At 39.8% G+C, this 25,986-nt stretch overlaps 1 protein-coding gene and 1 pseudogene across 2 annotated transcripts; one reads left to right on the top strand and one right to left on the bottom strand.

Moving 5' to 3' along the window:
* Window positions 1-3,682: 3,682 nt before the first annotated feature.
* Window positions 3,683-5,244, top strand: Bex3 (brain expressed X-linked 3). 2 transcript variants are annotated; one of them, XM_032890251.1, is made up of 3 exons: window positions 3,683-3,794; window positions 4,150-4,228; window positions 4,582-5,244. In XM_032890251.1, exon 3 carries the CDS (start codon window positions 4,610-4,612, stop codon window positions 4,997-4,999), a length of 390 nt encoding a protein of 129 aa, XP_032746142.1. In that variant the 5' UTR covers window positions 3,683-3,794; window positions 4,150-4,228; window positions 4,582-4,609; the 3' UTR covers window positions 5,000-5,244. The 2 variants fall into 2 exon arrangements, with proteins under 2 accessions (XP_032746142.1, XP_032746143.1); XM_032890252.1 differs by having other exon boundaries at window positions 3,705-3,794; window positions 4,628-5,244.
* A 10,091-nt stretch (window positions 5,245-15,335) lies between these two features.
* On the bottom strand, window positions 15,336-25,441 carry LOC116888059 (annotated as a pseudogene).
* Between the last annotated feature and the right edge of the window lie 545 nt (window positions 25,442-25,986).

Genomic DNA, 25,986 nt, shown 5'->3' on the forward strand with positions numbered 1-25,986 from the left:
AATTAATCTCCCATGTAATTGCTACTCCCATGCAATTAATCACCACTGAAGCTGGATTGTTACAGATTCCAATGACAAGGGCTCCAACCTGAGTAGCTTTCTTACGTTTTGCTGGTCATCTCTGAAGACTGGGCAGCATCTTGCATGTAACTTTTATACTGACATTACTATAATGTATAGGACCTTTTGTCCTATTTTGTAAGTCTGAATCTCAAACTTTTGTCTCCTCAACTTCAACTTTGGACCCTGCCATGGAGGGATTTGTTTTTCTTATCTCTTCAGAATTGGCAACTTTGGCCAAAAACAATTCCCCTTTCTATACGCTTTCATATCCATTATTTAAAACAAAAAAAAAAAAGAAAGAAAGAAATCGAATAGCAATTTCATAATGGTTTCACCTGACTTTAAAACATAACTTTATTATAATCAATCTCCTATATAAAATTTGAGTTGAAAGGATATACATATCTATATTTTTGTTCAAGAAAATTTGGTGGGTGCAAACAAAAGATTTATCCAACATGGGTCAAAAGGGTCACGTTCAAGCATGCACCCACTGAAAGAAATAAAATTCCACTCGATAAACTTTATATTCAATAGTTAGACCACAGTGATTTCTCTACTTTCAAAGGATTTTTTTAATGTACTCCATTAAATATTTTCTACTTTGCACTATAGCTTCCAGAACAACACCATTCACGATAAACAATTATCTTAAGTACAGATGCATTCACTCAATGAATAATCACCTTACTTTGTGCAAAAAATACTGTAAACCACTAAGTATACAAAGTAGACATGTGGGTTTCACAGTATAATATAGCAAAGGAAATCATCAGACACTGATACTCTTCAAAATAGTCTTAGAAACAACTTAATGGTAGTAAAAACGAGTCAATTTTCATTGGCAATTTGCTAGGCTCTGTGGTGAATTCTTATCATGTGTAACCATATTCTTTTAAAATGTCCCTGGTTCACTATAGAAACACAAAAAAAATTGGTAAATAATTGATTCATAGTTACACATCATTCCTTTAGCAGGCAGAATCTGAACCCCAGATTCTCTGATACACCAGGTTAGGCTTCTATTTGGCATCCTTCCAGCCAATATTATTAACACAACCATCTGTATGATGTTAAATTAAATGAAATTTGGCCTAAAGATGACTCTATACTTGAACAATGACACAGGAACGTGCATGGTAACTTAAGAAAAGGTTTAAAGGAAGGCCTAACTTTGGAGTAGACTTTTCTAAGAGAAAAGTCAGTTTTAACAATCCACAGATTCCACTTCAGTCAGTAACTGGGGAGGAACTGCTCTGACCTTGTATTCTCCTTTGTGTTTTGCTGCTGTGATAAAGCACCATGGCTCGAAGCAACCTGGGGGAAGAAAGGTTTATTTGACTCACAGGTTAAAACCCACCCCTATTCCCCACTGAGCTAAGCCAAGGAAGGAACAGAGGGTGAGACCTTGGAGGAATGTTGCTTTACTGGCTTGTTTTCCGTGGTTTTCTCACTCACTTTCTTATTTGACCCAGCCCAAGGGCAGCATTGTCCGCAGTTAGTTGGGTTGGTCCTTGCACACTAATCATTAAATAAGAAAACTCCCCTAGGTTTGCCTATAGTACATGTTGATGGAGGCAATTGCTAAATTGAGGGCCCCTCTTCCCAGGCGACTCTGGTTTATATCAAGTTGACAAAAAAACTAACCAGTGTACTATTTTTTTTTTAAAAGGCAAGCACTAAGCTATAATCAATCAAGCTGTCACCCGACTTCACTTCTGTTTTCTGTACATTTCCATATTCCATGTGGTCCGACCATGTTGAAGAGCAGTGCCTTTGAATCTGTTCTGGCTTCATGGGCTTCCTAGTTTCTGAATCATCCTTTGTTTGAGTTGATCAATTTGTCTAAAACTTTCTTTTTTAACAAGGAAGAATTGTGAACAGTGAGACAGAATCCCCAAATCACCAGCATTATCTTAAAAGGCAATGACTGGCTAGAATTTTGCAATTTGAGAATTTGGAGCTGTATGTTAACATCTCCAAACTCATAATTTTATATGTGATGGATAGCTCCCAAACCATACACACCAAGCATGTGCACTTGAGCGACCTGCCTCATTTAGCAGGACACAATGCAGAACTTTGAGGCTCAGACTAGAAGCAACTTTGTTCTTATAATGAAGTTAGTAAATTATAAATTTTGGCAACTATGTTTCCCAAAGTCCCTCTTCTATCTGTGACATTTCTTTGTTTGTTTTGAAAGAAGCTGATTTCAACTCCAGGCCTGTCTGCGCTACCGAGTGAGACTTTGTTTCAAAGCAAACAAATACTTGCAAAAAACAAAAACAGTGATTTCAGGGTAGAAGAAACAGTTGCATTCCAATGAATTTTCATACCAAGTTTCATTGTTTCATCCATCCTTTGCTTATTTCTAATATTTTTCCAGGCACTCATGTCGGAGTAGGTTTACGGAGTAACTTCTAGATATTTTATATTTCTCAGCTCATTAAATATTTATAGGGCGGTCTGAAAGGTTTGGAGAGGAAAGCAAAGAATTAAAATGGCTCTTTTTCCTGAGGTCTATGAAATAAGAGATATCTCATATAACATCAGGCCTTGGGTGGCAGAAGGAGGAGGCAGAGGTAGGGAAGATCACCCCAAGTTTGAGGCCTGTTAAATATAGCGAGCTCCAGTCCATTAGGGACTACATACTGAGAACCTGTCACACACACCAAAAATTCATATAAAATGATGACTTCTCTCTGTAGAAACCATTCCAGACCTGTTTTAAAGCATTAGTTTGTATTCAGCAAGAGTCTTTTATTTTTAAATAAAAGATTGAAACAGACTAATACAATGTGTTTCAAAACTGACATGCAAAACTTAGAGAAGATATTTTCTGCTTGATGGCATAAACAGCATTTTGTTTTCATTTTGCAGAATGAAGCATTTCTTTCAAATCTGAAAACTCACCAGCCTTGGTAGTGCAGGCCTTTAACCTTAGCTACAAGGGAAGCTGACATAGGAGGACTGAAATTCAACAACATAGACAGGCTTTTTTTTTATGTTTAAGTAGTGTGTGTATTGGGGGGCAGGGGTTGAAGCGCTTTGTAAATACACCTCAGGAGATGAGAACTTCTCCAGCAATTATTAAACTAGAGAATCAATCCCCAGCATTTCAGAAAGAAGTGGTCCTTATAATTTTGAATTTTCTAAAGCATGCTGATCGTGTGTGTACTCGCGCATGCATGCCTGCGCGCGTACGTGTACGTGTACGTGTGTGTGTGTGTGTGTGTGTGTGTGTGTGTTTTAAGGAAATGAAGAGAAATATATACAGTCTATCCCACTCTCCACCTCCTGGTGTCTCATGGGGAGAAATCCTGGAGAAAACATTTGTATAAGGTGGAGAGGAATCTCAAAGAAGGCCAAAGCCAAGACCTGGTGGGAGGGAGAGATGGAGGATGGTGCAGACTCTCCCTGGTAACAGGGAAGGGAGATGTCCAACCTCCTGATGGTGATGCCACTTGTGGTTCCTCAGATTGGTGAGGATCCGGATGAGTGACGGGTGGGGCCCGAGGTGAGCGCTGGCGGCGGGCGGCGGGGGCGGGGCCTCCTGTCGCACTGGCCTCCTGAGCTGGGGGAGCGAGCTTGGCAGTGACGCGAGGCCCTCACGTGACCCGGGGCTGCAGAGCGACGCAGCCTTGGGTGCAGTCGTCACTCGCGTCTGGCCACCAGCTCAGAGCTTGTCTGCGCGCGGCGGGCTGGCATCGGGCCCAAGGCGAGCGGGGCAGGTAAGGGGCCTGCACGCAGCGGCCCTGAAGGCGACAGCCAGGCGTCGGGCGGGCGCGCACCGCGGGATGGTGCAGCGGCTCGGCTGCTTTGTGCATCGCAGAGGGAACCCCGGCTGCGTCCGGGAAGGGGCGCCCCGGCTCAGGGGCGGGAACGGCGCGGGGGTCCCGGGAAAGGGGCGGCTGGGCCGGCCGGCCTGCGGGCAGCGGAGAGCGCTAGCCAGGGAGAGCTGGGATGGGGCAGGGCTGCTGGAGATCGTGGGCGACCGCTGCGGGTAGGGGGATGGGCGGCGGGTCTGGGGAAGGGGGTGCGGTGCGGAGCCCGCGCCGAGCCCTTCCCATCCCACCCTGTCTGCAGGTCTGCTAGCCGGGTGTCGCGGCGGCGCGTCTCGCAGCGAGAATTGAGAGGAGGACTACGCGGCAAGGGATAGGCCCAGGTCGGTTCAGGGGCAGTGTGTGTTTTGTTGGGGGGTGGGGGGAAACCCGGTCTAGGACCCCAGTGAGAACCCCCACCTCACACTACTCTCCATCTCAGTCCTCCATTTTGGTGCCTCAAAGCTCAGGGAAAGGATCCTGGGAAATAAAAATGGTGGGCTTTGGGGGAGGGAGGGAAAAGAGAGCTGGGGGGTGGGAGGAGGGACTCGAAATGGAGGCTCCGTAGAGGTTGCCTGGAGACCCTAAGGTGGGGAAAATAATAATGAAAAAACCCTTGCAGTTAGTCTCTGAATTTTGCTGGTCACAGCACCAAGCATTCAGTTTTTTCCTTGCCCTGTCTTACTTGTGTTCAAAGAATAACAACCCGAAAACAAAATCTCATCATGGCCAATATCCACCAGGAAAACGAAGAAATGGAGCAGCCCCTGCAGAATGGACAGGAAGACCGCCCCGTGGGAGGAGGTGAGGGCCACCAGCCTGCTGCAAACAACAACAACAACCACAACCATAACCACAACCACAACCACAACCACAATCATCACCGGAGAGGACAGGCCCGCCGACTTGCCCCTAACTTTCGATGGGCCATTCCCAACAGGCAGATGAATGATGGGTTGGGTGGAGATGGAGATGATATGGAAATGTTCATGGAGGAGATGAGAGAGATCCGGAGAAAGCTTAGGGAGCTGCAGTTGAGAAATTGTCTGCGTATTCTTATGGGGGAGCTCTCTAATCACCACGACCATCACGATGAATTCTGCCTTATGCCTTGACTTCGGTCATTTCCCCTGAAATTCATACTGTGATTCCCGCTGTATTCCTAGCCCTTGCATTTTCCTGACATGCCTTTAAATGACCCGTTTGTGGTGAGCCTTGTTTCCATGTGCCAGGCGGGGCTTGTGTTGCCAACTTCTAATTGGAAATTGCCTTCCCACTCAGTGTGAGTTTCTGTCAACAGTACAGTGTTGCCCATTTGCATGGAAAAAAATGTAAAGTCAATAAAGCAACTGAAAAGCAACCTGGGTAATCATTATTGTCTCCTTAAAGCACAAATACCTACAGTAAAAAATGAGCTACAAAAACTCTGAAAGTGTTGGGGGGACACGTATAACTTTCCTTTTATTTGGGGCTTCATAAACTTTTGGGGTATAAGTTTATGAATCTAGTGCAGGTTTATAGAATTATTTGCTCAACAAACTTAAAGAGTAAATCCTCTTGGTGAAGATAGAATTTCTTAAAATTGTCCAATATGGTTTAGATTTTTAAGCCTCCAGCTGTCCCTAAATAGTTGGGGTAAACTGAGGAATATCCTCAGATCTTGTCCATTTTCCCAATTCCATACAGGAAAAGGAGGTGGGTTCCTCCATGTCATCTGTATGCTGCAATCCTCTTTCGGTTACAGGTATGTGATTTGGGTACACATTCCCTTCTGAATCTATACCTATAGGCCTTAGCACAGCTCAATTTGCCTGAAGTATGTAGTGAGAGGTATGATAGGGTGGAAAAACGTCTATAGCTTGATATCCAGGTGAGTATAACCCCTGTGGTTCTTTGCTCTTAAGAAAATAGCCCTATCTGGCTATATTTTTGTGTTACCATTCAAAGCACAGTGCAGGGGTGCACTGGGACCCAGCACAATAGATAACAGATGCCTTACAGGGTTATGCACAGACCTGCATCACTGTAAACCTCCGGAACAAAAATAGGTTAACAGCTTCATTGTGTTTCACCCTTGCTAGATTTCCCAGAAGCAGCCTCTCAGCAGGCCTGCCCCCCACCCCATTTAATAGACTTCCTAGAAATAGTTTCACTGGGGGAACAGGCCTTGTTGGGCTGCAGCCAGTGCATCCCATCCACACTTGAAACATAAACTCCATTGTGAACTCTTAAGACTTACATATTTTCATTTTGATTTTTAGGTAATGTGTATCCTCTAGACAATAACATTGTCTTTATTTTACTGTTGGTTAGGGCCTGGTGTAGTACAGAAATAGGAAATTGATTATTCCAATAGGGTAAGTACTGTTAGAAACCCTGGTTGATACTGTCCCTGACACCACAGCTGAAGGCTAGTAATCACTAAACTGAAAACTTTAAAGAAAGGCCCCAAAGAAAGTTTTTAATCCCATATGCAATAAGTTACAGACCTTATAATACGTTAGTGTTTAGGGGAGCAGAAGCCGTCTACCTGTACACATAAAGGAAATGTTAAAATTTAACACTTGGGTGCCTTTCTTAGCCTGTTGTCCACTCTTAGCAACCTGTAAATCAGAAATTACTGTTTTTTAATGGTTTCCCAGTTGATTTTTCATGTCTGAGTTTTGACAACATAGGCACAAAGAAACTGGCAGAAATCTCACCGTTTTACAAACATGACCTGAATTACTTGATTACACAATGAATATACAGTTCTAAAATGATTAAGTTGGAATATATTAAATGTTCAGCGTATGACTATAGTTAAGCTAATACTGTCTTTAATTTTTAAAATTGTTCAGTTAAGTTACTGAGTTACTATAGACAAATTTATGATACTGAAATTATACATTTTAATTATACATATAAAATTTCATGCCCTATTCATTTATTACAATGATTTTGGTTATCCTGAAGCTCAGTGTTTGGCACAGTGCCTAATATAGCATATATTTACTAATAAAAGAAAGCATGTATTTATTAGATGATTAAATGATTTTGCAGTTATTAATCTAAAATTATATTTAACAATACAGAGTTTTGATTCTGATTGATTTATTTTTCTATACACAACAGAAACTTTTTGAAGAACATTTAAAACGTACTTTTAGAACTATACCATGAATGATCATTATGCATAATTAGATTGTGCAGAGAATTAAAGAGCAATATATGCAGCCACAATCTAGTCATCTAGAAATACCACTTGTAAGTTTTTGTCTTTGTCCTATACAGAGTCATAGTGGAGTCAGATGCAGAGCCTCATAGAAGAAATACTGCCTCTTTCTCACCTTAGAAGGCCTGTAATCCTACCATTTAGGGATGGGGTTAGAAAGCTTTTTGAGTTCAAAGCTATCCTGGAGTATGTGAAACCACCCTCCAAGTTAGCTTTCATTTAGCCAAAGCTGGGGAGCAATTTTCAAGCCAGTACATTTCAGTTGGCAACTTTTTCAGCATAAAGTATACTTTTGTTTATTAGAACAAGATAGAACTACTAAGATTAAAAATTGTCCCAGTCACAGAAAAAAATCTGGATTTCATTAACGAGATTATCAAAATTCCATGTCTGTTCTGTCTCCTTTCCTAGTATCACTTGTTTAGAAAAAGCTGACTTTTAGATTTGTAGATAGTGGCCCTGGGTAAGTATTAAGCTCTGTTAAAAATCACCATCACTGTTCAGCTGTGTCTTTTTTTGTGTGTGTAAAAAAAAAAAAAAACCAGACATGGAGGGATAAGGCAATGGGGCTCCTAACTAGCGGCTATTGGATTCTTTCCTCCTACCCTGCCTTCCTTGAGCAAAAGGACTTCAGCTAAAGAATCAGTCAAACTCCCTGTCTGTTAGCATCAGCCAGCCGAACACTTCAAAGAGGCCTTGAAAAAACTATGCAAAGATTGCAGCTGGTTCCCCCACCTCCTGGAAGCTCAGCCAGGGATGTCTGAAACTGTTTATATCAGACCTTTTGCTTTTAAAAACCTTAATGAACTCTAGACAATCGGGTAAAAGCCTGTAGGATAAGACAGGTCTGCCTAGAGATATTAAATTAAATTGTCATTCGTAGGGCTGCAGTAATAACTGCAGAAGAAGATAAAAATCAGCCAAGGGGAACATAGAGACTAGGAGGAAATTGGACTTGCAATGTTTATAAAAGAAATATAGCTTAGTTCTCAAGACTCCAAGTTTGTAATTTATCAGGAGCAATTAGATTAAAATCTACATCCTTTCCCCTTTCTATTCTAAGCAAAGAGAAGAAAAAGTGTAAAATAATATATGACAGATTGAGGATGAACCTAAAAAAATGGTGAAAGTTATACTCTATAAGAAATCTGGTATTTTTTTAATATCACTGAAGGCAATGAATGTTCTATAGAAAAACAGTAACATTTAAGAAAGAAATGAATTAAGGCAATGAGAGTTCTGCTGATAAACAAGGCCATTTAATAAAGAAATAAAACCCTATCAATCAACCCACTAAGAGTCTCATACTCCTCAACTTCTACCTCTCTATGAAAGAATGCTTTGTTACTTTCCTGTGTTAAATGCCCTGACCAAAGCAACTTAAAAGAAAAGGGGTTGATTTTAGTTCACATCCATCATGGTAGGGAAGGCATGGTGGAAGAAGCTTGGAGGAGGCAGTTGGCTACATTGAATCTGTAGTCAGGAAGCAGAGTGTGATAGATGCTGTTCTGTTCCTCTTGTCACATTTCACGCAGTACTTCAGTTGAGGAATGGTGCTACTCACATTTAATAGGAATCTTTTCACCTCAATTAGCCTAACTTAGATAAGCTATTACACAAGTACCAAGGAACTAACTTAATCAAAGATAATTCCTGACAGACATTCCCCAGGTTTGTCTCTGGTGACTCTCAATTCGGTCAAGTAGTAACCACCACAAAAGTATAAAAATCAAAATAAATAAATGAACAAACAAGCTACCTTTCTGTCACCATGATAATTACATGAACAAATCAAATTTGAAATGAGGAGGGATTAATTTTGCCTCCTGTTCTCAGAGGCTTCAGCCATCCTCAGTTGGTTCTGTTTTATTGGGCCTGAGGTGAAGCAAGAGTATCAAGGTAAACGAATATGTGGCAAAGACTGCTTACTTTCTCTGTCAGGATGCAGACAGAGACAGGAAGGGGCCAGCCATACAAGATGTGTACTCTGCTGACCTGATTCTTGCAACCAGGCCCTACCTCTTAGCCTCTACCCGTTTCCAATAAGGCCACCATTATGGATTCATCAAGCTGAGTCAGAGTAGAAAGACAGGGAAAATCCCAGGGCCATGAAAAAGGAAAAGGACGGACTTCCTTCCATCCTGGAATCCAATTAAAGCTTCCTGCCAGCAAAGAAGGAAGTCCAGCACACTGCAATTAACAAGTCCTCGCCAGGTGCTCTTGGATTATATCTTCCCTTCCTGCTTTGAGCAAAAAGCCTTTCTCCCTTCCCAGCTGAGAATCCTGGAATTTTCTAGCAAACTCACCAAATAGTCCATTTACAAAACATCTTGCACAATACTAGAGGCTTCTGGTATTTCTTCATTAGATTGGAATTTTACCTAAGGCATCTTCGTAGCCACCATATCTCACTTACCAAAGGAGGGAGAAAAGATTTCTTAACTATCTTCTGAGAGGTAAACTGAGAGCCACAAAAAATAGAGTATATGGCTAATGTTGGCAACGGATAGCTTATCCTTCCTTGTGGAGCCCACACACATACTTGGGTATATCTAATGATCTGCAACTCTGTCTTTGAGAAGCTCACATTCATGCTCTCAGATAAGCCTTAATTTCTTCTGAGAGCCTGACTCTCTCAACTGTTGTGCTTAAGTTACAGTAAAATAGCTTTAATACAAATCTCCAGCACTGCTTCATAAACTGACTAGTTCGGAAATTTCTTTCAGTGACAGCTATGAAATCCAGACTGAGGAGCTGGAGAGATGGCTCAGCAGTTAAGAGCACTGACTGTTCTTCTAGAGGTCCTGAGTTCAAATCCCAGCAACCACATGGTGACTCACAACCATCTGTAATGGGATCTGAGTGTATTCATATACATGAAATAAATAAATAAATATTTAAAAAAGAAAGAAAGAAAGAAATCCAGACTGAGCTGAGGTCCCTAATAGCATAGGGGAACTCTTAGTCTGCTCAGTGTGGCAGTGACTGGGTGAGACTGTCTCCTCACTGCTAACGAAGAGATTAATCCCTTGATTAGGTCAGAACCCTCAGAAATCTATCACTTCCCCCAAAACACATCAACTGTCAGCCAAGCCTTCAGCACATTGGCCTTTAGGGACAGGGGTGGGCAATTCAAAACCGACTCATAGGTCCTGAGTTCAATTCCCAGGAACCACATGGTGGCTCACAACCATCTGTAAAGGGATCTGATGCCCTCTTCTGGTGTGTTTGAGGACAGCTACAGTGTACTCATACCTAAAATGAATAATTCTTAAGAAAAAACAACTCATAACAGATAGGCTGAAAAATCTATAGTCAATATAAGAAAGCATAATGTAAGTTTTGGGTATATAATAGCATAATTTGGGAAATGTCAGTAATGACATTAAAGATTTGCAAATCTAGTAATATATTTTATCTTATTACCATGTGAAACATAGGGAACAACTGTTTAAAAATATCTTTAAAATGGACCTGTGCATTGTGGATGTAGTTCAGTGGTAGAGCGCTTCTCTAGTATGTAAAAGACCTTCAGCTTACTCTTCATTTACCACGATAAGTAAGTAAGTAAGTAAGTAAGTAAGTACGTCAGAGTTTTTGTGGCCTCCTTCCCAAAATTGAGAGATAAGCTGGACCACAAAAGAAGGATTAATGCATTTAAAAACATATTACCCCCTTGAATATATTTCCAGACTTGCAAAGATAATTAGAAGACTTTAAATGTTTAAGATTCAAGTCTAGGGCCATACCACTCTGAACACTCCGCATCTTGTTTGAACCCAGAAATTAAGTAGGGGCAGGCCTGGTTAGTACTTGGATGGGGTTCTGCCTGGGAATACTGGGTGTTATAGGAAAGAGACGGGGGCAGGGGCGGGGGGAGGTCAAAGAAAGGGTCAAACCAGATGCTGTATGCTTAAAAAAGAAAGGTCAAACAATACCATCTAAATAAGACTGAGTAAAAAGGAACTTACAAAGGTGACCCGGCACTATTTTGATTTTTACAATAGTGAAAATATGAACACATGTGTTCTTACAGGTAGAAACTAATGCTGTCTTACAGAACAGTGTTGTATTTGACTATCCTGCCTTTTACACCCATTTTGCTGAGCAGTCAGGCATCAAAGTGGACCATTAGGACAGTAAAGCAAACTTAAAGTAACAATAAAGTATTATTTCATCAGGGCAAGGAAACGGTGAAAATGAATAGTGCTGGCATCACATTGCTGCCATTTCTCAGTGGAGTAGCAGCAGAAGTGGGTTACATGGCTTAGCACAGATATCAAGGGTCATCTCAATGCACAGGAGCCACAGATCAAACAGTGCTTCTTTATTGGCTCATTTAAGTTAGACTCACATTCAACACATGTACAATGCACATATGTATACACGTGGGAAGATGATAACTGGAGGAAACATAGCATCCTGATAATAATATGGTGGGGCTGAAGAGTATAGTTCTCATCCTAATAGTATGTGAATGCATTTTCTACATTTGCAAAGTAGTTAATGGATCACTTGGTAATCCAAGATAGAAACTAATTAGAGATTTACTTATGCTAAGTATGTTTATTTTAGAACATTTAAAAAGTATCCTACAACCATAGTATTTTTCAGCCATTCCTATGAAGTCAAGGCTATAAAATAAATTATTCCAGAATGAATTTCTCTGACTCTACCACCTCACCACTAGTAGGAAACACTCTCGCCCATGTACTTCTTTTTAAAAAAAGATTTATTTTTATTTATATGAATACCCTTCAGCTGTCTTCAGACACACCAGAAGAGGGCATCAGATCTCATTACAGGTGGTTGTGAGCCACCATGTGGTTGCTGGGAATTGAACTCAGATCCTCTGGAATAGCAGTCAGTGCTCAGAACCTCTGGAAGAGCAGTCAGTGCTCTTAATTGCTGAGCCATCTCTCCAGCCCCCCTACCCCAGTGTAATTTTATCATTCTCATTTTTTGTTCCATATTTTTTAAACATTTATTTATTTATTATGCATACATCATACAGCTTTCTGCCTGCATGTATGCAACTACAAGCCAGAAGAGGGCACCAGACCTGATTATAGATGGTTGTGAGCCACCATGTGGTTGCTGGGAATTGAACTCAGGAACTCTGGAAGAGCAGACAGTGCTCTTAACCTCTGAGCCATCTCTCCAGCCCCTGTTCCATACTTAATTACTCACAAACATACCAGTTTTCATGGTTTATTCCCTGATGTATTGGCTATTATGGTCTTATTTCCTAGATCTTCCTAATGAAGTGGCATTTGTTGCTGCATTAATCATGCTTGCTCCTGTGTCTGAGGCTCCCTGAGTATAGCCTTAAGGGAACAGATGCTGATGCAGCCTCTCTTTACTCTTTCATAGATACTGCCAAGGGTTTCCACAAAGAATGTGTGCCAAGGTTTCCTCTCCCAGTATTATATTAAGATCTCGCAGTTCTCCAATTTCCATTTTAAAAGGGTGTATCATGAATCTTGCCAAAGTCTATAGTTATTCCAGGGCATGTATCAAAGCTTTTAAAATGATCCACTGTCTTTACAGTTAAAATTTGTATATCAAATATGCTAGTGATATGGAAAGAAGATGGAAAATTGGGAAAGTTAGCTAACAGTCCAACAATAGTGCACTACATTAGCAAGTATAAATGATTTTTTCTGCATAGATGTGAAGAAGCAGAGTGTAGTTGAGTGGAATCAGTGTTGAGATAATTTTTAACTGCGTGGTAAATATTTAAAATGTTAAATGGTAATGCTAGTCACCAAATCAGTACCCCTTATACTCCAGCTAAGGCTTGAGGTGTCCCTTATACCCTTATCTGTGTGTTCTCATTGTTCATGGCTGAATTGAGAGGTTCCCTAACTGGCTCTATGACATTTGGCTCCAGGACACCACTCTATTCATCTTTCCACCTAAACAGAAAAATCTACTCAGCTCTTGAGTACACCACAGGATCTTCTTTAATCATTGTAGTGGAACTCAGGTCCCTACTCCTGAAGGGATCTGTCAACCCTCATTAATCCCTACCTGAAAAAACTTTACCTTTTCTACATCCTCAGAAGCATGGCCCTCCCTATGAGCTACAAGTGGCTCTACATTCTCCATACATACAATTTTTCATAAAAGACAAAAGAAGCCCTGGCTCTAGATAGCTTATTTTTCCATAGCTGACATAAAAGTCCCTAGGACAAGGAGGAGGGGGCCTAACCACACCCTTGTTGAAAATGCAGGGCAGTAAACACCAGCGGAGATCAACCCTCACAACAGAATGTGTTCTCACACATTTGATCTTCCACCAGCTTTTCAAGGTACCTGGGTTGACAGACTCTTTTCCTGGCTCTGGCAAGAGTCTGGTGTGCAGACTTCTTGCCATCTGTTTCTGAGCATGTGTGTTGTAGTCACACATCCATGAAGACAGAATAGAAATACCTCATAAGAGTTCTGTCTTGAGATTCAATGCAGACACCAAAGAGCCTGGAACTGCAATTCTCATAAAAACATACTTTATAAATAGTTGCTGTTTTTTCTTCCCCTACAACAAGAAATGCTACTGTGGCCTCTTGGTATGTCCCCTCAGACAATTCTCTTTAGCAGTTATACATGCCAGAAATTTCATGGTGTGCCTTTCTTTTCTTTCTGTGTTTTTTTAGAAATAGGGTTTATTATTCAAAGGCCAATCAAATTGTTAAGCCATAATCATTCGAGCCCAAGAAAACAAACACATATGTTTATCTGACATCGATAGTGTGTATCTATGTAAGTCCCCTTTATTCTAGATATCACCAGCCTCTGTCTTTTGGACAATGTCTTCGGTATATTTCACCACACCTGCCACTTTGAAAGCATTGTCTCAGATGTTCATTACAATCATGTATTCTGATGTTCTTCCCTTAGGACTGCTAGATCTAGCAATACAGAAAGTGCTGCTGCGTTCAAATGAACAAAATAAAGATGCATGCTACCTTGAGAGAAAGAGAGACAATGTGTGTGCTTGTGGGTATATGTTGGAGGCAGAGAGTTATCGTCAGTCTGGAGAAGATGCTAAAGTAGATCAAACTCCATGTTTATCTGCTACAACGTCTCTCCTCCTCAAGGGCAGTTGGACTTTTGGCTTTAATTTGGGCTTCCAGATGACTAGATGATTCTCACCTACATTACGGAGTAGGACCTGCTTTACTCAGGCTGAGTCACCACAGGTTTAAATATTAAATATTAAATATCCAAATACATTGTCACAGAAACATGACAAATTATGTGGAGTTATCTAAGCACAAATGGCTAAGTCAGTTTAACACATATAATCAATCTTTACACATAAAAATATTCATCATTTATTGTGAACATGAATTTGACCAGTTGTTACCTTTTTTATCACAGGTATCCGTGGAGGTCTGGTGATCAAGCAAGTGGCTCAGGAAACAGCCCCAGCTGAATACATAGCAGAGGCAAACACTAGTTGTGTGTGAAGCATTTGAGGAGACCCTCTAGATTCCCCAGAATAATAGAATCTCTAGATGACTGCAGGTCCAGGTGACAGGCACCACATAGACCAGAAAAGCATCCATCTGACCCAAGACAACACATAGACTACTGAGAACCAGCACCTAGATTATTGAAAGGTATCACTAAGCAGGCCTGTAAATCCAAAATGTTATAAAAGTTTGATAAAATAGATCCTCCCCTTTGAGTGATCTTTTTTCTTTTCTAGTGTGTGTGTGTGTGTGTGTGTGTGTGTGTGTGTGTGTGTGTGTGTGTGTGTGTGTGTGTGTAATATTTGACAACAGCAGAAAACAAACCCAAGCACTAAACCGGGAAGACGGCATGCAGAGGCTCCAGGCACAAGCTAAGTCTTTCCAGTTGTCCCCTGAACTGGTTATGCCCCTGTTGTGCTGGTGACAGGACTAGCAACTGTTGTATCTGGAGATGTCATGCTCCTGCTCCAGGACCTACTTGCAGTAAAATACATAGGACACTTTCTTATCTTCACACAAGAGTAGGAGGCTACCCCAGTGTTCAGTCACTACAATGAGCAGACAGACCTTTTGGTGGCCCCACTGGCTTTTACTTAGCATCTACTCACTTACAATATCCCATAATTTCTGTGTGAGATGGGCACCTTCAAAGGCATAGATGTGGATTTCCATCAGCCTCAGTGTCAGCTGAAGCTCTGCCAGTCATGCCACCAAAGTGAGTGATGCCAGCAGCTAGCTGAAACTTAAGAGATCTGTCCTTTATCCTTCAAGGCTCTTAGTTAAGACCATTCCTATGAACACACTTGAGGCATAGCATGTTGTTGTCCAGGTGTGGGGGGTGGAAATGTTCAGGTCAGAAGCAGGACGAGGGCAATCGCTTTCCCTTTCTTATCAGGTACCCAGGCTTGTCCAGCATGGAACTGCAGCTGAACCCAACCACTTGAGGTCTTAGGAAGGCTTGTCCCATCAACCACATACCATGTTTCCCCATAGGTCTCCGGTGTTGCAGTGGGTAGCACTGCCTCGAACTTATTAGCATTGGCTGCTATTCTGGCCTAAGATGTCAGCACTGCCTCGGAGGCAGATGTAGTCACAACCGTGGTGCTGATTTCCTTGTAGGGCATAGGAGGATCAATGAGAGCAGGTATCTGCCCCTCTGGTACAGTGACAATTTCCAGGGCAACTGTCACCTGAGACCCTTCCCCAGCTTTAGTCTTCATTTTTTTTTATTGAGGTGTCTTTAACCTGGTCTCCTTGGCTGTGCCAGGAACATTCTTCAACTTGGGCTTCCTATAAATGTATCCTGGAGGCTTAGTATCTTTTGCTTTTTTTCTCCTTTGGTTTACAACCCTTATCTTTCTCTGACTTTTTGTTTGTTTGTTTGTTTTCCCGTTTTTTTTTTTTTTTTTAGTCTTTGTAGAACACCTGCTTGGTTGACTTGACATCTGGCATTCCACTTCTTCCCTCAGCTCTTCTGTGCTCTGCTTCTTGCTTCCAGCATTCTCCGTCAAGGTTTTTTAAAAGAAATTTCCAACGGGATGTATTATGATATTTGATTATAACTACCATAGCATGAACTCATACTGCAATCATGTGAATTAATACACTGTTCATTAGATTTTAAGACTGTTGAGGGGTTGGGAATTTAGCTCAGTGGTAGAGCGCTTGCCTAGGAAGCGCAAGGCCCTGGGTTTGGTCCCCAGCTCCGAAAAAAAGAACCAAAAAAAAAAAAAAAAAGACTGTTGAGTGTATATTTTCACCTACTCAGCTACAAAGCAGTCTTTATAATATATTATTATATGATATTAGCTCTTCTTCCTCCTCCTTCTTCTTCTTCTTTTTCTTCTTAGATTTATTTTATGTATGTGAGTATACTGTTGCACACCAGAAGAGGGCATCGGATCCCATTACAGATGGTTGTGAGCCACCACGTGGTTGCTGGGAATTGAACTCAGGACCTCTGGAAGAGCAGTCAGTGCTCTTAACTGCTGAGCCATCTGTCCAACCCTAGTCTTACTTCTTAAGTACAATGAGCTTAATTTAACAAGCTTTAAAATCTGAAGGCCCTAGCAATATTGAAGCACATCCTTCAATAATAACTCTGAATATCGATGGTCTCAATTCACTCTTCAAAACTCACAGACTTAACAGATTGGATTAGAAAATAGAACCTTCTTTTCCCTGCCCCTAAGAAACGTACCCTACTGCCAAAGATAATTACACTCTTAGGGTGAAAAGAATGGAATGGAAAAAATAGTTTAAGCAAATGGAACCAAGTAACAAGCAGATGTTGTTGCTATTCTAATATCCCTAAGGATAGAGTTCAAATCAGTTCTTGTCAGAAAAGATAAAGAGGGTTACCTCATATTAATAAAGGAAACAATCTACGAGAAGAAAAATTAAATTCTAAATATATATGCACCAAATAGAGGCTCACCCAACTTAGTAAAGCAAACACTAACAGATTTAATCCCACCAATTACCTCCCAAAATGTGAATAGTAGCCCTAATAATCTAACCAAAAGAAAGGAGACTTAAATTAATAAAATTAGAGGGAAAATGGTTCCCTTAAAAACTGATTTCTCCCTTTGACAAATCCTAAAGAAATACATGCATAGCATCTATCAAAATTAAACCAAGATTATAAAAATACAATTTAAGCAGGTATAAAACAGAAAGACTAAAATTTTCCAACTGAAAAATCCAGTTCCAGATATTCAAAGAAGACCTAACACAAATGCATCTCGAACTATTCCATTTCATGCATCCAAAAAGACAGGAACATTACCTAACTCTTTATGATGCCATTGTTACAGAAGACAAAGATTCAACAAAAGAATAAAATAAAATTACAGACCAATTTCAAAAAGTCTCAATAAAATATTTGCAAATTGGATTTCAAGAACACATTCAAAAGATCAAGTTAGTTTTATTAGAGATGTGAGGATGGTTCAATATATGTAAGTAAATAAACTTTATAAATTTTATAAATACAATTGCTGGGTTTCTAGGACTTAGCCATAGTACCCTGAAAATAATTGGACCTTCTATATATTCTAAATATTCATCCTTTCTTAGATATTTAAATGTTTTATTATGTTATTAGATATCTAAGTGATTTTTATGATTAAATTATTTTTAATCCTTTATTAGATATTTAAATGTTTTTTTCATTCCCTGAGTATTGTTAATGTTTTGATATGCTAAAAAGTTTTGGATGTTGATAAAACCAAAATTAGCTACTTTTTTCTTTTGCTGTCTCTACTTTTTTATATATCATTGTTAAATCCAGTATAGTGAAGTTTTATTCTTACATGTTCTTTTTAGGGCTTTTATAATTTTAGTTGTCATGTTCAAACCTTTGATTCATTTTTGTGCTAATATTTGTATATAGTGTTAGGGTATCAAGGTCAAATCTTACTTTTACTGCGAATGACCTATTTCTAGAATGCTATTTGTTGAAAAGACTGCCCTTTCTTCACAGAGCGATCTTGCCATCCTTGGGAAAATAATCACTGTATGTGGGGGAGTCACAGCTCTTATCACAACATTCAGAAAGCTGAGCCTGGAGGATCAACATGAGTTTGATGTCAGTGTAGTATACTGAGTGAGTTTTAAGTCAGCCTGGGAAAAAAGCAAGATCCTGCTTCATAAAAACAAAACCTCAATAAATTATGTAAATGGACTCATGGACCAAATATCATGTGATTATCCACATCTAATGGTGTAGCAAAAGATTTTGACAAATTCTTCAAGAACCTTGGAACAGGAAGAAAATATCCCTACATAGTGGGTTGGGATTTGGCTCAGTGGTAGGCGCTTGACTAGGAAGTGCAAGGTCCTGGGTTTGATCCCCAGCCCCGAAAAAAAAAAATATCCCTACGTAGTTAAAGGCTTGGTGTGACAAACTTAGAGCGAACATTATTTTAAATAGAGAAAATCTCCAAGCATTTTCGTTAAAAATCTATAAGACAAGGGTGTCTGCTTTCTCGACTTATATTTAATATAGTATAGGAATATTTAGTTAGAGACATATGATAAGAGATGCTAATAAAAATGCATATCAGAGAGAAGTCAAATATATATATATATATGTATCTCATTTTCAGATATGAGTTTTAAATACAATAAACCCAAAAGACCCTACAAGAAAATTCATAGAACTGATAAAAACATTCAGCAAAGTGGAAATACACACACACACACACACACACACACACACACACACACTTTAAAAATATCTTGGGCACCAATCTCTTGAGAAATAAAAGCAAAACTTGACAAATAGGATCACATGAAATTAAAAAGTTAAGGAAACTTCTATTCAAATACAGAACAGGAGAATTGATTGCCTCATATGAACAACAGAAGATTACCATCTAGGTTATACAAAGAATTCAAGAAATCAAACATCAAGAAAACAAACAACCCAATTTAAATGGGTTATAGAACTGAACAAAGCATTCTTGAAGGAAAAATACAAATGATAAATAAACAATTAAAAAATTAACCAAATCATTGGACTTCAGAAAAGTTTAAACTTACATTCCTTAGCACCCTACTTAGAATGGCTGTCATTAATGAACCAAATGATAACAACAAATGCTGACAACGATATGAGGTGATAAAGAACCTTTATCCACTCTTGGGTGTGTAAACTGATGAATCCACTATGGAAGTAAGTGTGGGATTTTTTTTAAAGATCAAAAGTAGAACTATCATATGACCCTCTCTGTATATTCCAACTCTGTAACCTACAATGTGGATAACTGACCATTTATTTTTAGTGTTGCTCTGTTCACAATACCTACTGTCTTAGTTACTGTTTCACTGCTGTGAAGAGAAATCATGTCCAAGGCAACTCTTATAACGACAACATTTAATTGGGGTCTGGCTTGCAGGTTCAGAGGTTCAGTCCATTATCATCAAGGTGATCAAGGGAGCATGGCAGCATCCAGGCAGGCATAGTGCAGGAGGAGTTGAGAGTTCTACATCTTCATCCAAAGGAAGCTAGGAGAATACTGACTTACAGGCAGTTAGGATGAGGGTGTTAAAGCCTACACCCACAGTGACACACCTATTCCAACAGGGCCACATCTACTCCAACGGTGCCACATCTTCTAATAGTGTCACTCCCTGGGCCAAGATATACAAACCATCACACCTACCAAATGGAATCAGCCTACATGTCCATCAAGTGCTAAATGGATGGTGAAAATGTAATATATGTAATGTAATTTGATTCAGCTGAAAAGAAAAATTATGAAATCTGCGGAAAGATGAATGGAATTAGAAACTCTTATCCTAAGAGAGACGAATGCCACATTTCTCTCTCATATATGGATCATAGCCTCAGATTATTAGGTTTGTGTGTTTAATTTGGAACATCTGTGGAGGTGAGGGACTTAAATGTTCTCAGAGGTTAAGAGCACTGGCTGTTCTCTCAGCATGTGGGTTTAACTCCAGCTCCCACATAATGCTCCATAATGGCCTGTAACATCACTCCCAGGGGTGATCTAACCTCCTTTTCAGCCCTCCATGGCACCAGACATGCACACACGGTGCACAGAAAGACATTCAGACAAAACACCAACACACACAGAATAAATATAAATTAATTAAAATAATTTTGAAGGAGGATCTCCTACACAGGTGAATAATGTTTCCTCCTAAAGACATGGATTATTAAATGAAAGTCTCAGTGCCAGGTATCATACCACCCTAGGAGTCAAGGAAGCTCTCCAAAGTTCCCTAAACAAAAGACTATTGTTATTCCTGTTGCGTTCGCACTATAGACAGTAAAACGTTATTGCTGAAGACACAACATATTTTGGTTGCAGGGTATCGAGAAACAGAGCTTGACTGACCAGGAAACTTCCTTTCTGGTGGCCAAATACAAATAATAACACATATACAATATAAATATCTATTATACAAAGATGGTTCTTGAAACACTGTCCCTGCTACCAAGATAGCCCCTTGTTATTAAAGTCACTGTCTTTGTTCACCATTCACAGAACTCTTATAAGACAGCAGACACCTGTGAACTTTGTGACTGCCTCAACTCAGCACTGCAGGTGAGTGTCTGGAAATTTTTGGAATTATTACTAGGGAGCCAACATGTTAGCAACTCTTACGTTCCATTTTCCAATACCAACCTTCTGAAGTATAGAGTCTCTGTAGTTTTTTCTTTTTTGTTTCCTTAGGGGGTCTGTTCAAGGATAATTATGAATGTGGCCCAACCACAAATCATAAACCTACTTAATCATTTTATTTTTTTATTGATCTTTCTTTTGGAACTTCCTTGCACAGTTCTTGGGCATGGACTTTGCATATGATAATGTAATCTTGCAATGTCGAGATTGGACACTCTTGGTTTTAGATCTTAGATTTTGCACAGAATGAATTTTGCTATGTGACCCAAGCCTTTTGAAGAAAGATATAGGAATACTTTGGGAGACAGACACAGAAACAGGGAAACAATTTTAAGCCTATTATAAACCATCCCAGAGCGCACGCACACACACACATGCACACCCCAGGGGAAGGTAGCTTACAGCATCTCTGACAATGTCAGAGGATTTGGGTTATGCAGTGCTAGTACAACTCTCAGTATATCAAATCAAGTAGATCATAGGTGACCATGCAGACAGAGAGGGACTATTACATATTGGTTAAAGGATACCCTTATATATGGGAGAAAATATCAGGAATGGTGGGTAAAATTTTTTCAGAATAAGCCAATGTATGACCAAAGTGGCTAGATTTCTGATAACTAAATTATGGATATATTATTCTAAGACTTCTCTGAAATAATTCTGAGATTTATTAAATGACATTTGTTGGTGTTTCTAGACTATTCAGTCACATGATTAGAAAACAGGGTCTTAGTTTTTTTTATACTATAGATGTCTAAATATTTAGTAAGGTATATGAGTATTATATGCTTACCTGAAAGGGTTAGCAAATCTACTGGAGCCCCAAAAGACACTGCTTGGTCTCATTTTACTTATACTACTCTTTCACAGTCAAGATTTGTTTTTGCTTCTTGTTTGTTTTGGACAGGGTACTTTAAATTTTAATATATTAAAACAATGAGCTTCATTATGACACATCCATGTATGCACTATGTAATCACATTATCTTCTGCTAACCACTTTCTCTTCCCTGCAGATTCCAGTCTTCTTTCCTAACGATATTCCTATTTTTATGTCTTTTTTCCCAGATTCCATATATAAGACAAAAAGCCCACTTGTCGCTCTCATTTTTCAAAGTTTTTGTTCTATTTACTTATTTAGTATTTATTTAGGCAGTTACTTTAAAAGAAAACAAAATTCCTGACCACAGAAACATGCTTAATTTCACCAGACTGGGCAGGCTTCTGCCAATTGCCTGCTTCCCTGCCTGGTTTCTTTTTTCTTTTTTTCCTGCCTGGTTTCTTAAATGAGTTTGCTCTCTCAGGTGGGTTGAAGGGTGATGCTGTTTTGCTTTCAGAAAAATGCAAAGACAAGGAAGGGAGGGCTAAGGGGGAAGCATTTCCAGTCTGTTGAACATCCTGCGAATAGCGGTTGCCATAGAAACCTGACATCATTAGGGTGACCTTGAGGACTTTTAAATGGAAACCAGCATGATCTATTACAGAGAGAAGGGGCCAGTCTCTAGGGATATGTTTTGTTCACACAATCTGGTCAGGGTTCTTTTAATTTCCTGAGTCCCATCCCGCTTTCTCTCACTATGCTTTCTCAGGTAGCCTGCCTGAAGGTGAAGGCATTTTATATTCAGAGAAAGTCTAGAGCACAAGGGAGGATGAGCGGGGGTGTCTATACAGCAGCCTGTGGATGGCGGTTGCTATAGAAACCTGACGTCATTAAGGCTAGCAGGATGGCTTCTTCTTCTTCTTCTTCTTCTTCTTCTTCTTCTTCTTCTTCTTCTTCTTCTTCTTCTTCTTCTTCTTCTTCTTCTTCTTCTTCTTCTTCTTTTTAATGGAGCACTAGGTGATCTGGCAAGAAGAGCAGAAGTTCCCTGCCCCCAAGTATTTGGACTGAGCTGAGAATGTGATTGTCTTATGGTGGTGGTGGTGGTGGGTCGTTGACCTCCTTGGACATGGGAAGATAAAATTAATTACAAATCCAAGACCATTTGATACTGCACTATCTCTTGTAGGAGTGAGAGGTGGATCCCTCCTGGATACACAGAGTGATTGTACTGCCCTGGTTCATGGTGCCCAGGAGTCATTTTTCTGTGAAAATGTGGGGTGTTCATGGTGAATAAAATAGGCATCCAGGCCTTCTCCCTGCCCAATTCCCCTGTGTGAAAAAAGAGACAAGAATGCTCACCCATAGGATTTCTGAGATCTTCAGTGATAATATCCATTTAAACCATCATCAATGATTCACATGACTCTATCGAATGTTAAGAGACTCATTTGTTTTGATGGTCTTGCTAAGGATGTGATTTTAACACAGGCATTTCTTATTTTAAGATACTTTTCTCTGCTCACCACATTATTGATTATAGCATATCCACTTTAAAATATTCTGGATGAATGCAATTAAAAGTGTATGTATAATGCATGTACATATAATGAGTGGGTGGAGGCCAGAAAGGAGTGTTATTACATCCTCTGGAACTAGATATATAGACCTTTGTGACCCACCAACTAGGTGTTGAAAACCCTGGCCAGTCTTCTGCAAGAGCAACAAGTCCTCTTCATCATTGGGCCAACCCTGAAGTCCAACATGCCAATTTTTTTTTAAAAATTATTTTCTACTCTGCTCCATACTGACAGTAGACATCTTGTAATCAAGTAGGCCTAAGTTTCTTTATTATTTACCAACTCATACAGTTTCATTTCTAATTTACTCAGGTTCTCAGGCCAAACCACTGCCTACCCTGTCTTTAAGCAAATAGAGCAATCTATCATTATAGATGATTCGTATATCCTGGAAATGTATTTAAATAGAATCAGAGTTTAGAGATATCTTGATATCTTTCCATTCATTTTGTATGTGTGTTTAAATTGATCTACTTTTGTTGCATATTAGAATTTTTCACCCATAACACTGAGTAGTATAGCAATGCATGGCTTTGCTAAAATTTTTAAAGATTTATTTTTATTTTATGTGTGTATGTGCTTGTCTCCGGGTAAGTTTGAACATCATGCATGCCTGGCGCCCATGGAGGGAAGATGAGGGTTTTGGATTCCTTGGAACTGGAGTTATGGACAAGTTGTGAGCTCGCATGTGGTTTTGGGGAATTAAACTCATATCTTCTGGAAGAACTATATATGCTACTCATTGGCCACTGAGCAACCTCTCCAGCCACACCATTTTGAATGTTCTTTTTTTACCTTTTGGCTATTGCTTAGGCTGCTTTCAATTTCAATCTCTTGAATATAAGATTGATATGAACTTATATAAATAAGCCTTTTTAAGGAAATGTTTTCCTTCTCCTGGCTAAATGTTTAAGAATGTAATGGCTTGGGGTTGGGGATTTGGCTCAGTGGTAGAGCGCTTGCCTAGCAAGCGCAAGGGCCTGGGTTCCGTCCCCAGCTCCAAAAAAAAAAAAAAAAAAAAAAAAAAGTAATGGCTCGAAGATTATTAGCATTTTTAGAAACTGAGAATTTTTTTCTAAAGAAATTGTTGTGTTTTTCATGATCACCAGCAGTTGGGTATGAGAGTTTCATCCTCCAGGAACTTGCCAGAACTGGTATGACAAGTCTTTAATTGTCATTATTCTTGTGGGAGTATTGACAGTCCCATCAGAGCTACTTGTTTCTCTTTCTTCTGTTTTGTGGAAGACTTTTAAGACAGCCATCCATCAAATGTTTGCTCCAAATGGAATCTGTGCAACCATAGAGATTCTCCTCCTTTATCCCCCAGCAAGTTCACTCAAGGAGATTATGGTCGGAGAGAGAGAAGGTGATATATTTGAATATCTATGTCTGTATCTGTAACTCCAGGAATGCTTGTATTGTAAAGAATACTTCTAGTTAATCATTTTCATAATATAATTATCTTCCAACACAGAAAGGACAAGGTCAGTACTTGTGTGTTTTATCTCTAGTTTTCCTGACCAGCATGCAGAATTTAACAGTGACTTCAGTGCGGTTGGGTACAGATGTGGTATTTATGTGCGATTCTTGCCATAATTCTTGTTACCATGACACCTGCTAAGTGTTGCTTCTGTATCTCCTTCCCTGTGCAGTTACTAGGCTACAAGCATTACTTGATATTGAGTATAGTTTCACTTCTTCCTCATTTGCTTGTTAATGATTTGTGTCTTCCAATACTACTCAGAGACCCCTGTTTTTTTTTAAAGGAACACATTATCATCACCATATATTTTGATGCTACATTATCCTATAATTTGTAAGAAAAGGACACACATTCATGTTGCCCCTGCTGTTCATTTATTATGTGCCTAGAATTCTGAACCATGTGACCACCCCTGGGAAGGAAACAATGGTGCTTTGAGAACATGAAGGTAAAGGGTAAAAAAAAAAATAGCAATTTCATTGAGAGCAATATGTAGAGAGTCATCAGCAAATGGTAGTTGTTGGTGGCACTTTGAGTCCTCTTTCTGACAATGTGAGGTCTCTTCTATGAGACAAACAGGAGGACTGCAGAGAGAATATGCAGAAAGTAGACAACAAGCTGACATAGGCCCATGTTTCCTATGTGTATGAGCCGTCACTGTCTCTCTCTCTCTCTCTCTCTCTCTCTCTCTCTCTCTCTCTCTCTCTGTGATTATAGGGAGGGTCTGTGAGAAGAACAAAGAAGAGGCAAGTGCACAGCCTCCACTTGAATGAATGAAGAGAGGCTTCACCATTCCTGTACCTCATGTGCTTCCTTATCTGCTTCCATTGTGTCTTTCATGTGCATGCTTTCCCCTTAATCTGCCTCCTACTGTAACATGAGAGAAATCTGTGGACTCGCCATCACATGAGCTCCAGACAAGAACAAGTGTCACGTGGAATCACTCCTGACAGATGTTACCAGAGCAAGTGGGACATGATAGGTAAGTCAGTTCCTTCTCTCTTCCCTTCCTTCTGACCGGAAGCAGTTCTGTGGAGTTGTGGTGCCATGTGAGAAAGTATACTTTGGTACCATGTGGCAAAACACAGAGCAGCACATGTTGAGACAGGGGCGTTAATAAATTCTGTGGATGTCTGAACCTTGCACGGGCAGCTTTACTCAAATGGAAGCTGGTAACAGCAGAACATTTTCCAAAATGGGCCATGAATTATTGTATCACATTTCCAGGCAGTATTTATTAAAATAGTGGCTGTCCACATCCACAAAGGACAGCTGAATCAAATCCCAGGAAGGGGTGGGGCAGTCTACATTATGAGTAAACTTTTGACTTGATTCTGATGATTGTCCACATTTTAAAAGTATTACTCGTTGTT

Source organism: Rattus rattus, chromosome X (genome assembly GCF_011064425.1).
Source record: "Rattus rattus isolate New Zealand chromosome X, Rrattus_CSIRO_v1, whole genome shotgun sequence".
In the NCBI taxonomy this organism is placed as follows: domain Eukaryota; kingdom Metazoa; phylum Chordata; class Mammalia; order Rodentia; family Muridae; genus Rattus; species Rattus rattus.

Bases quoted from the DNA above. Each gene is read 5' to 3' on its own strand.
- Bex3 (XM_032890251.1), top strand. From the start codon at position 4,610: ATGGCCAATATCCACCAGGAAAACGAAGAAATGGAGCAGCCCCTGCAG.